The sequence below is a fragment of the Dendrobates tinctorius genome, unplaced genomic scaffold (assembly GCF_039654945.1).
Source record: "Dendrobates tinctorius isolate UK_male_01 unplaced genomic scaffold, ASM3965494v1 ptg000203l, whole genome shotgun sequence".
NCBI classification, from domain to species: domain Eukaryota; kingdom Metazoa; phylum Chordata; class Amphibia; order Anura; family Dendrobatidae; genus Dendrobates; species Dendrobates tinctorius.
The window spans coordinates 23,291,897-23,304,308 of NW_027361870.1; the positions used below are offsets into that span (position 1 = coordinate 23,291,897).

The 12,412-nt window shown below is 45.7% G+C and overlaps 1 protein-coding gene across 2 annotated transcripts in view; it reads right to left on the reverse strand.

The window, feature by feature from the left end:
* The window catches only part of MCM8 (minichromosome maintenance 8 homologous recombination repair factor), a 105,509-nt gene that overhangs the window by 36,179 nt on the left and 56,918 nt on the right, over positions 1 to 12,412 (reverse strand). For both annotated transcript variants that reach the window (XM_073553876.1, XM_073553877.1), the window contains exons 5-7: positions 2,931 to 3,077; positions 2,180 to 2,283; positions 1,898 to 2,096 (exon numbers count right to left, since the gene is read on the reverse strand). In XM_073553876.1, coding sequence (XP_073409977.1) covers positions 1,898 to 2,096; positions 2,180 to 2,283; positions 2,931 to 3,077 — 450 coding nt within the window. The remainder of the gene's footprint in view (positions 1 to 1,897; positions 2,097 to 2,179; positions 2,284 to 2,930; positions 3,078 to 12,412) is intronic.

Genomic DNA, 12,412 nt, shown 5'->3' on the forward strand with positions numbered 1-12,412 from the left:
AGACTGTCGTTGAGAAGACTTTACTTTCATGTTATTAGTGTGCCGGGGTTGCAAAAGACCTGAGACTGGGACGGAGATTTGTCTTCCAACAAGACAATGATCTCAAACATAAAGCAAAATCTACAATGGAATGGTTCACAAATAAACGTATCAAGGTGTTAGAATGGCCAAGTCAAAGTCCAGACCTGTATCCAATCGAGAATCTGTGGAAAGAGCAGAAAACTGCTGTTCACAAACGATCTCCATCAAACCTCACTGAGCTCGAGCTGTTTGCCAAGGAAGAATGGGCAAGAATTTCAGTCTCTCGATGTACAAAACTGATAGAGACATACACCAAGTGACTTGCAGCTGTAATCACAACAAAAGGTGGCGCAACAAAGTATTAAGTTAAAGGTGCCGAATAATATTGCACACCCCACTTTTCAGTTTTTGAATTTCCACAAAAATTTAAAATGACCAATAAATTTTGTTCAACTTCACAATTGTGTCCCACTTGTTGTTGATTCTTCACCAAAAATTTATATTTGGTATCTTTATGTTTGAAGCATGATATGTGGAAAAAGGTTGAAAAGTTCCAGGGGGTCGAATACTTTCGCAAGACACTCTATGTAAACTGGGTCCTGGCAAGCACTCATTGTCAGAGTTAGCTCATGATGCATGGCTGGAGGCTGTTGTTGGTTGCTGTTTGGCGGATTTATCTGTGACTGTTGCTAGGTTTTGTGTGCGTGATAATTCCTTTAACCCAATCCTCCACTCCCCGGTGTTTACCTTTGTTGTTTACGTGAGTATATTTGTATGTTTGGTATTTTCCTTTATCCCTGTTTGTATTACCTGGTTGTTGTATTACAGTACACTGCTACTCCCCTGTGTTAATACACGAGTACCCCCAGTCAATCGCATGCAGCTTTGTAAGACTGCCAACACCCATGGAAAGCCATTGATTATAGTGTGCCCTTTTTACTACCTTGTGTTCTCCTGAAAGACATGAGATGTGAGGGACAAGGACTGACACATTTCACATACAGTTATTTTGGTGTTGATGACAATACCTTTACAACTTCCAAAAAGAAAAGTTTGCCTGCTGTGCTAAACAATTTAAAGTGGGTAATGGGCATATCTATACTGTGTAAGAGGAAGAATGCGTAATGCTAAAACCCATACAAAAATATCAAACATAAAAATAAAGAAAAAAACGTTAGCACTTACCCCATGGCTAAAAAATTATTCCTTTATTACATAAGGGTAGGAGGATACAGACAGAAAAAAGAGCGATGGCCGTTTCACGCTGCCAAGTGCTTCATCCAGGCTCCAGGATTTTTTTGGCCACGAGGTGGTGCAACAGTTTTTTTCTCTGTTCCTATGTATTGTTCAAGCATTTTACCATACATGCATTTTCTACTAAATATAAAGTACCGACACAGGAAACCTGCTATATAACAACATCAATATCTGTCGGGTAGGCCCTTAGCAATATCTGACGGGTAGGCCCTTGGCAATATCTGAAGGGTAGGCCCCTGGCAATATCTGAAGGGTAGGCCCCTGGCAATATCTCACGGGTAGGCCCTTGGCAATATCTGACGAGTAGGCCCTTGGCAATATCTGATGGGTAGGCCCTTGGCAATATCTGACGGGTAGGCCCTTGGCAATATCTGAAGGGTAAGCCCTCAGCAATATCTGTCAGGTAGGCCCTCAGCAATATCTGACGGGTAGGCCCATAGCAATATCTGACGGGTAGGCCCTTGGCAATATCTGATGGGTAGGCCCTTGGCAATATCTGATGGATATGGTCTTCGCAATATCTGATGGGGCTACAGTCCATAAACATTTCATCCCCCTAACAACAAAACTGCTATTACCTTCAATGAAAATTTTCAGTTTAAAAATAAAATGCTATTACCTTTGTTGGAATTGTATACTTTCCATCTGGCAGGGGGAGGCTCTGTACATCACCACACATGTTGCATACAAAAGCCATTTTGGTGCATAGTGGTTTAATGTTACTGACCCGCACAACTGTGCAACGTAATGCAACATATTTCCCATACAAGTTGGCACGTAGATTTTTCAAAGCAGTCAATGGATCATAATTATATACCCTGTGAAAGAAAGGTCAATTACTAATCATGATTCCACCTATACTTCCAATATTAGCATAATAATAGCAGTGCACACGACATACCTGGCATGTATGTATGGCACATTGACAATCGGTGCCTCCTCTAGCGGAAGGCCTTCCTGTTCCTGTAACTCTACTGCATGGCTCTCCAGGTCCTTGGTTAATACCTGAAAATAAACCAAAGAAATCAAATTCATAGATGGATAAAGGCACAAAAATATAGCAGCACAGGGTTTATAAATATCAGATGTAAGAGAAGTCTATGATCCAAAGGTCCTTCAAATGCAGATAACAATGGGAGATCACAGCAATTAGAATGTCCCATAGAATGTAAGTCCGCAAGGACAGGGTCCTCTCCCCTCTGTACCAGTCTGTCATTGTAAATTTGTTTACTGTAAACGCTATCTATAACTTTGTATGTAACCCTTCTCATGTACAGCACCATGGAGTTAATGGCTCTATATAAATAAATTAAATAATAATAAAAATTAGAACTTATCGGGTATATTCACACATGGCAGATTTGTTGCAGAATTTTCTGTGACTACAAATTAATTCCATTCATCTTAATGTTGTGTGCAGATGTTTCTGCTAATTCCATTCAGATATATGGAACTGATTTTCGGTTTTAAAAATGTTGGCAATTAATCTGCCAAGTATGAATATATCATGATTCATCCATGCAAATTCACAAGCGTGAAAAAACTCCAAAGTGTGAGCTGGAACATTCCAAACTCTTCATTTTTTACCTTACCAGCAGTGCTGTGCCAATAAGCAGCTTTTTAGGGCATTTATATTTTGTGCGACTGCTCACCTGGTGGATCGCTAGACCCATACAATCCAGGATTTTCTCCGGCATATCTTTTAGCTCCATTGTCAGTGGAACAGATGACGCAAGTTCATTGTCCTGTAGAAGTTCCTTATAGTCTACAAGTATGCTGCCTTTTCTTTCAATTTCATCCTATCATATAACAGAGGTGACATCTTAGGAAAAAAATGTTTAATACAATTACAAAATGTATGTCGTAAGAAATCATTGGACAAGACATGGCCATACTGGACAAGGCAAGGTCATATTGGACAAGACATGGTCATATTGGACAAGACATGGTCATAAGACATGGTCATACTGGACAAGGCATGGTCATAAGACATGGTCATACTGGACAAGGCATGGTCATACTGGACAAGGCATGGTCGTACTGGACAAGGCATGGTCATACTGGACAAGGCATGGTCATACTGGACAAGGCATGGTCATACTGGACAAGGCATGGTCATACTGGACAAGGCATGGTCATACTGGACAAGGCATGGTCATACTGGACAAGGCATGGTCATACTGGACAAGGCATGGTCATACTGGACAAGGCATGGTCATACTGGACAAGGCATGGTCATACTGGACAAGGCATGGTCATACTGGACAAGGCATGGTCATACTGGACAAGGCATGGTCATACTGGACAAGGCATGGTCATACTGGACAAGACATGGTCATATTAGACAAGACATGGTCATAAGACATTGTCATACTGGACAAGACATGGTCATATTGGACAAGGCATGGTCATACTGGACAAGGCATGGTCATACTGGACAAGGCATGGTCATATTGGACAAGACATGGTCATACTGGACAAGGCATGGTCATATTGGACAAGACATGGTCATAAGACATGGTCATACTGGACAAGACATGGTCATATTGGACAAGGCATGGTCATACTGGACAAGACATGGTCATACTGGACAAGGCATGGTCATACTGGACAAGGCATGGTCATACTGGACAAGGCATGGTCATACTGGACAAGGCATGGTCATACTGGACAAGGCATGGTCATACTGGACAAGACATGGTCATACTGGACAAGGCATGATCATATTGGACATGTATTGAACAATGATAAATATCTAATAATATACTGATAGGTAAAATTGGCTTCCAATGATATTGGCTCATGTGCGTGTGTTTGTAATGGGGAATTCATATTGTGAGCTCTTTTGGCAACAGTAATAATTACATTCAGAAACGTCCATTCATTCATTGAACGTGGATTGTGAGGGAGTGAGGGGGATCATATGCGAGGGTCGATAGGCGGAAGGAGTCTTATTAAACCCACTGGAGTGCCTTGTGTTCACAGCAGGATGCCTGTGAATCACAAGGCAAAATAAAAGTGTGGCTTGGGTCCAAGTAGTTGACCCAGTCAGATTTTTAGGAAAACTTGTTAAAGGCCTTTATTTTTTGGCCATGTGCACACGTTGTGGAAGGTGCTCTGGATTTTTCCGCGTGGATTTGGAAAAATCCGCAGGTCAAAAGACCTGCGGTTTACCTGCGGATTAGCCTGCGGTTTTTCCCTGCGGTTTGACACCTGTACAATGGAGCAGGTGTAAAACCGCCGCGGATTCCGCACAAAGAATTGACATGCTGCGGATGTGAAACCGCAGCAAATCCGCGCAGAAAAATCTGCAGCATGTGCACTGCTTTTTTTGATTTCCTTTGAATACAATGGTACTGTACAACGCAGCAAAAACTGCTGCAGATCCGCAGGGCCAAAAACGCTGCAGATCCGCAGCAGAATCCGCAACGTGTGCACATGGCCTTAGACGGAATTGTAGGTTTGGTAGTGGGGCGAATCCCTCTTTGTGTTTTGGAAGTGGCTCTATGGCCACAATTCCATTTAAATCTGTCAGTTTTGCTTTAGGTGGGTCAGTTTGGAGTTTGTAGGCTGCAGAGACGGTGGCTCTGTGTAACCCAGGACTATGGGAAGCTAACAAAGAGCCAGGGACTTTAAGATGGCTGACACACCCGACAGACATGGTGTTGTCATTGTCCACGGCAACGGGTGTTTGTACACGGACTGTATATATGGAAAGGATATCAGGCCTTTATGCGAGTCTGCAAATAAAGACACTATTTATGTTGAAAGGGGTAAGGTTTCTCCTTGTGGAGAGTGACATGTCAGCTCTGGCTTGTCAAGGTAAGGAGGCTTATTCGCTGTGCAATGTTCCTCTGGGAAAATAATATGCAAATTGCCTCTTCAGAGAAAAATAGGACTATAGCGCCACCTGTTGGTAGTAGAGACCCTACAAGTCACAATCAACCCTTTAACGAGTCTTGTAATATGATTTAGGATAAAAGCCAAATCATAATCTCAATTTGCAGACACGGTGTTTCAACATGCCAGCTCTAGCTTGTCAAGGTAAGGAGGCTTATTCGCCAGAGCTGGCATGTCACTCTCCACAAGGAGAAACCTTACCCCTTAGACCTTAGTCCAGAGCCTCTCACCTAGCCGAATCAGTTCTCATACTTTGCACTGACGAGGGCCAATAGCCAGAAACACCGTGTCTGCAAATAGAGATTCTGATTTGGCTTTTATCCTAAGTCATATTACAAGACTCGTTAAAGGGTTGATTGTGACTTGTAGGATCGCTACTTCCAACAGGCGGCGCTACTTTCAGATATACTTTTTTTATGAAAAAAAACTGGATTTCATCAACCAAGGTATCATTTTAATCAGTATAACGGAGCCGACCGGACACTGTCTGTAGGTTACCAAATCAAGCAAATGGTAGACAGCAACATCATATAAATTTATGAGACAAATAAATTGCTTAGTATTAGCGGTCTTAAAAAATGGACGTGCAATATTATTCGGCCCTTTAACTTAATACTTTGTTGCGCCACCTTTTGCTGCGATTACAGCTGCAAGTCGCTTGGGGTATGTCTCTATCAGTTTTGTACATCGAGAGACTGAAATTCTTGCCCATTCTTCCTTGGCAAACAGCTCGAGCTCAGTGAGGTATGAGGGAGATCGTTTGTGAACAGCAGTTTTCAGCTCTTTCCACAAATTCTCGATTGGATTCAGGTCTGGACTTTGACTTGGCCATTCTAACACCTGGATACGTTTATTTGTGAACCATTCCATTGTAGATTTTGCTTTATGTTTGGGATCATTGTCTTATTGGAAGACAAATCTCTGTCCCAGTCTCAGGTCTTTTCCAGATTCTAACAGGTTTTCTTCAAGAATGGTCATGTATTTGGCTCCATCCATCTACCCATCAATTTTAACCATCTTCCCTGTCCCTGCTGAAGAAAAGCAGGCCCAAACCATGATGCTGCCACCACCATGTTTGACAGTGGGGATGGTGTGTTCAGGGTGATGAGCTGTGTTGCCTTTACGCCAAACATATCGTTTAGCATTGTTGCCAAAATGTTTGATTTTGGTTTCATCTGACCAGAGCACCTTCTTCCACATGTTTGGTGTGTCTCCCAGGTGGCTTGTTGCAAACTTTAAATGATATTTTTTATGGATATCTTTGAGAAATGGCTTTCTTCTTGCCACTCTTCCATAAAGGCCAGATTTGTGCAGTGTACGACTGTTTGTTGTCCTATGGACAGACTGTCCCACCTCAGCTGTAGATCTTCAGTTCATCCAGAGTGATCATGGGCCTCTTGGCTGCATCTCTGATCAGTCTTCTCCTTGTTTGAGATGAAAGTTTAGAGGGACGGCCGGGTCTTGGTAGATTTGTATTGGTATGATACTCCTTCCATTTCAATATGATCGCTTGCACAGTGCTAATTGGGATGTTTAAAGTTTTGGAAATCATTTTTTATCCAAATCCAGCTTTAAACTTCTCCACAACAGTATCACGGACCTGCCTGTTGTGTTCCTTGGTCTTCATGATGCTCTCTGTGCATCAAACAGAACGCTGAGACTATCACAGAGCAGGTGCATTTATACGGAGACTTGAGTACACTTCATGTGACCGGTCACTCTTTTCATCAAGGAACCAACAAGCCTTAGCCAGCCGCATTTGCCTATTTCTTTATTTCATTTCCCCTTACCCTCTGTTTATTATACAGGGGGATCTTTTCTAGAATATTTTATCCTTTATCATTTCATCTTTTAGGATTCATTCATAACAATCTTTTCTTCTCTTTTGGGGGTAATAGACAGCGGTCAGTGATTATTAATATTGCTGTATTGCTCCATTGTGAGCCTGCTGGCTTAACCTTTGCTATATAATATCTGTTTCTGTTATTACATTTGTTGGTTTGACATCATTTGACAATATTTATTAGTGGCTTTATGTGTGGCTTACCATAACATGCTGTCTGTGCACATAGTGGAGGGGGTTTCGGTGTAGGGGACCCGTATAAGCCCCCTTGCGCTGTTATTTGTTCCCATAAAAAAATGGAATCATTTTCCGCATCAGTTTCTGTATTACGCCTAAGAGAACCGAAAGATCACTCGGTTGTGACTGATTAATATTGTGATTATTCTGTATAGATAAATGTAGAGGGCCAATAATTAGAATGTTTGTTATACACATTAAAAAAACAGGACCCCCTGATCTGTGCTAAACGTCAGAGTAGAGAAAATGATTCAGTTCTCGGCCTGAACATCCTATACTGGCGTTATAACGTACAGTGGTAGGCATAACCTTTCCTGATCCAAGGACCACATTCTCAGACTGAATCAATTCCATAGGAGAACAAGAAAACCTCAAGTGGAATTATGATCTGGAACATTTATAAAATATTATAATTCCAGCAAATGCCATAAAGGTCAGATATCATGTGCAACTGAAGAAAGTGGAGAAGAAACCGTGCTGCCACAAGTAAAAATGCAGTAAAAAAAACCCAAAACATTGAAAGTATAAATATTGAAAATATAAATGCGCTTTTTATTTATCAACATGTTACGAAGCACACCTGCTTCTTCATCAGGATAAACCACACTTGTTAGGGTATGTGCACACGCTGCGGTTTTGACCCTGCAGAACTGCAGCAGTTCCGCAGACATGGTACTTTACCATGTTAGCCTATGGGTTTTCAAAACCGCAGTGCTCACGCTGCGGTTTTTTACCTGCGGAAAAGCTGTGTTTTTTTTCCCGCAGCATGTCAATTGTTTCTGCGGATTCTGCTGCAGTTTGCCACCTATTCCATTGTCCAGGTGTCAAACCGCAGGCCACTTTACCTGCGGTTTTACCTACGGTTCCGCGGGAAAAACCCGCAGGTGAATCTGCAGTGTGTGCACATACCCTTATATAGATACGTAGGTTGAAAAAAAAAAAACACCTAGGTCCATCAATTTCAAACTTTCTCCACCAATTATACATTGTGTCACTAAATTATCATCTAGCCCTTTTCTAAAAGCTTTAATAGTGTCTGCCATTACTACCTCTCGTGGTAGGACATTCCACAGTCTGACTGCTCTAACTGGAAAAGGAGATTTTTGTGTACTCACCGTAAAATCTCTCTTAGCCTTTAATTGGGGGACACAGAACCTTGGGTGTTATGCTGCTGTCCACTAGGAGGCGACACTATGCATAATCTGAAAAAGATTAACTTTGGCTCCTCCTCTGCAGTATACACCCCTGGACGACGTCAGCCTTCTACAGTTTTGTGCCAAAGCATAAGGAGGAACGTAACCAAATAACATAACCATGCCTGTAAGAAGGCTACTATGTACGAGCTCAAAGAACAATATGAGAACTCAACAGGAAACAACGGCCCGTAAGGGCAACAGGGTGGGAGCTGTGTCCCCCAATTAAAGGCTAAGAGAAAGAGATTTTACGGTGAGTACACAAAAATCTCCTTTACTCTGTCGCCTAATTGGGGGACACAGAACCTTGGGACGTCCCAAAGCAGTCCCTGGGTGGGAAGCAGTGGACGAATATTGTGCTGACAGTCCCCTAGACTTGGGGTACTGCCGCCTGCAGAACCAGTCTACCCAGGCTCGCATCCGCTGAGGACTGGGTATGAACACTGTAGTGTTTCGTAAACGTGTGTAGGCTAGTCCAAGTGGCCGCCTTGCACACTTGTTGTGCCGAAGCCTGATGCCGAATGGCCCAGGAGGCCCCTACTGCCCGTGTAGAGTGTGCCGTGATACCGGCCGGAAGAGGGGAACTGTTAAGTCGGTAGGCCTCATGTATGGTGGACCTGATCCACCTGGCAAGGGTAGCCTTGGAAGCCGGCAACCCCTTGCGACTACCTTCCGGAAGAATGAAGAGGGAATCAGATTTCCGGAAAGGTGCAGTCCTGGACACGTAAATTCGCAATGCTCTGACGAGGTCAAGCGTATGCAGAGCCTTCTCCACTCTATGAACCGGAACCGGGCAAAGGGAAGGCAGTGAAATCTCTTCATTAAGGTGAAAGTTGGACACAACCTTCGGAAGGAAGGATGGTACCGTGCGGAGAACCACCTTGTCCTGGTGAAAGGCTAGGAAAGGCCGTCTGCAGGAAAGTGCTGACAATTCCGACACTCTGCGTAACGAGGTGATCGCCACTAGAAAAACCACTTTCTGAGACAGAATGGAGAGTGGAACTCCTCTAAGAGGTTCGAAGGGTGGAGCTTGCAATGCTGTCAGGACCAGATTGAGGTCCCACGTATCCAGCGGACGTTTGTAGGGAGGAACCAATCGGGAAACTCCCTGGATGAAAGTCCTTACTTGCGGTTTAATAGCAATGCGCTTTTGAAAAAGGACTGAAAGCGCCGACACCTGACTCTTAAGCGAACTTAAGGATAGCTTGGCATCTAGGCCCGATTGAAGAAAACCTAGTACCTTCGGGAGGGAATAAGGGAGTGGGACTTGTCCATGAGATTCGCACCAAGAAAAGAAAGCTCTCCAGGTACGATAATAGAGCTTGGCGGAGGCAGGCTTCCTTGCCCTGATCATAGTTGTAATGACTGCCGGTGAAAAACCTGCCTGGGTTAGAATCCAGGTTTCAAGGGCCATGCCGTCAAATTGAGAGCCCCTGAATTCTGGTGGAAGAACGGACCTTGAGACAGAAGGTCGTGGCGGTCGGGTAGACGCCAGGGGGCGTCTGCCGTAAGTTGGACGATGTCGGCGTACCAAGTACGTCTGGGCCAGTCTGGCGCGATGAGGATGGTCGGAACTCCCTCTTGCTTGATCTTCCTCACGACCCTGGCGATTAGGGGGAGGGGTGGAAAAATGTACAGGAGTCGGAACTGGGACCAGTCCTGGACCAGGGCATCCGCTCCGAACGACCGCGGGTCGTGTGTCCTGGCCATGAAATTGGGAACCTTGATATTGAGATGGGATGCCATTAGGTCCACATCCGGGGTTCCCCAGCGTTGACAGATCGGGTAAAAAATCTCGGGATGGAGAGACCACTCCCCCGAGTCCATTCCTTGCCTGCTGAGGAAGTCGGCTTCCCAGTTTTCTACACCCGGAATGTGTACCGCAGAAAGTACCGACCTTGTGTCTTCCGCCCAGCGGAGGATATGAGCCACTTCTCTCATCGCCTGGGCGCTGCGGGTCCCGCCTTGGTGGTTCACGTATGCCACAGCCGTGGCATTGTCCGACTGTATCCGTATGTGCGAGGCTGCAAGCAAGTGATGAAAGGCTCTCAGTGCCAAGAGAATGGCCCTGATTTCCAGAACATTGATGGGCAATGTCACTTCCCTCGGTGACCACTTGCCCTGTGCCCTGTGATGTAGGTGCACCGCCCCCCAGCCTGTCAGGCTTGCATCGGTAGTCAGGATCTTCCATTGTCCTGAGAGGAATGGCTTCCCTCGTGTAAGCGAGGTTGGTTTGAGCCACCAATGCAGGGACCTCCTGGTTGATGACGTCAACCTGAACTCCCTGTCGAGGGAGAAGGGGTTCCTGTCCCAAGATCTGAGTATGGCTAGTTGAAGGACCCTGAGGTGAAACTGGGCAAATGGCACTGCCTCTATTGCTGCAGCCATCCGGCCGAGGACTCTCATGGCAAACCGGAGAGATCGAGGAGGACTGCGAAGGAGTGTGCGAACTCCCAGACGGATGGCCAATGTCTTGTCCTTGGGAAGGAGCACCAGGCCCCTGGCGGTGTCGAATACCATTCCCAGGAATGTTAGAGTCCGAGTTGGGATGGTCGACGATTTCTGTAGGTTGACTAGCCATCCCAGGCGACTCAGAGTGTCTAGAGTGATTGAGACACTGACCTCGCAGTCTTTGAAAGTGGGAGACTTGACGAGGAGGTCGTCCAGGTACGGGACGACTAGAATGCCTCTTGAGTGCAGGACGTCCATGGAGGCCGCCATGACTTTGGTGAACGTTCTTGGAGCCGTGGCGAGTCCGAACGGAAGGGCGACAAACTGGTAGTGGTTTTGGTTGACCGCGAACCTGAGAAACCTTTGGTGGGCGGGAGCAATTGGTATGTGGAGATACGCATCCTGTATGTCTATGGAGGCGAGGTATTCTCCCTGCTCCATGGATGCAATGATGGACCGGAGGGACTCCATGCGGAAATGACGGACCCATACGTAATTGTTGAGCTGTTTTAGGTCCAGTATGGGTCAGACGCCGCCTCCTTTCTTGGGGACTACGAACAAATTTGAGTAGAATCCTCGGAATCTCTCGTTCGCGGGAACCGGCACCACAACTCCTGATTGAAGGAGAGAGGAAACCGCTTGGTGGAAAACACGAGCCTTTTCTGGTGGTGTTGGAGGAACAGAAAGGAAGAACCGGTTCGGTGGAACGGAAGTGAACTCTATCTTGTATCCGGAAGACACTATTTCCCTGACCCACCTGTCTTCTGTAATAGGCAGCCAGACTTGCTGAAAGAGTAAAAGTCGGCCGCCTACTGGTGGGGTGTCTTCCGGAGGTCTCGAGTCATGATGAAGTGAAGTTCTGAGGTTTTCCTCCCTTGGGTTTCGCTTGGCCTGCTTTCGACTGCCAAGCCCTGTCCGGTCGCTGCTGCGTCCGTGGGTTGTCTCTGCGTGGAGAACGGTTGCGGTTTTGCACTGGGCGCGAAACGGACCAGCCTGAGGAATTCCGAAAGGATCGGAATCGCGTCTGGTTTCTTCGTTTAAACGTGCGTTTCGGTTTTAGTTGAGGGAGAGAGGTACTCTTACCCCCAGTGGCATTGGCTATCATGGTGTCCAACTTTTCGCCGAAAAGTCTTCCAGTAAAATACGGAAGTCGCGTGAGGGACTTCTTTGAGGCCGCATCCGCTTTCCATTCTCGCAGCCAGAGGATGCGTCGGATCGTGATGGCGTTAGATGCTATTCCCGCTACACCTCTGGCGGAATCCAGGGCTGAATGAATCATGTAGTCTGCTACCACTGCCATCTGGACCGCTTGGTCCGAGAGTTCAGGATTTGAAGCCTGAAGACCCTCCTGTAGTTTTTTGGCCCAAGCCAGGATGGCCTTGGATGCCCAAACTGAAGCAAATGCAGGGCCCAGAGAGGCGCCTGCCGCTTCGAAAATAGAACGAGCCATGCGTTCTACTTGCCGGTCTGCTGCGTCCCTGAGGGTTGAGTTATCCGGCAGAGAGAGTAA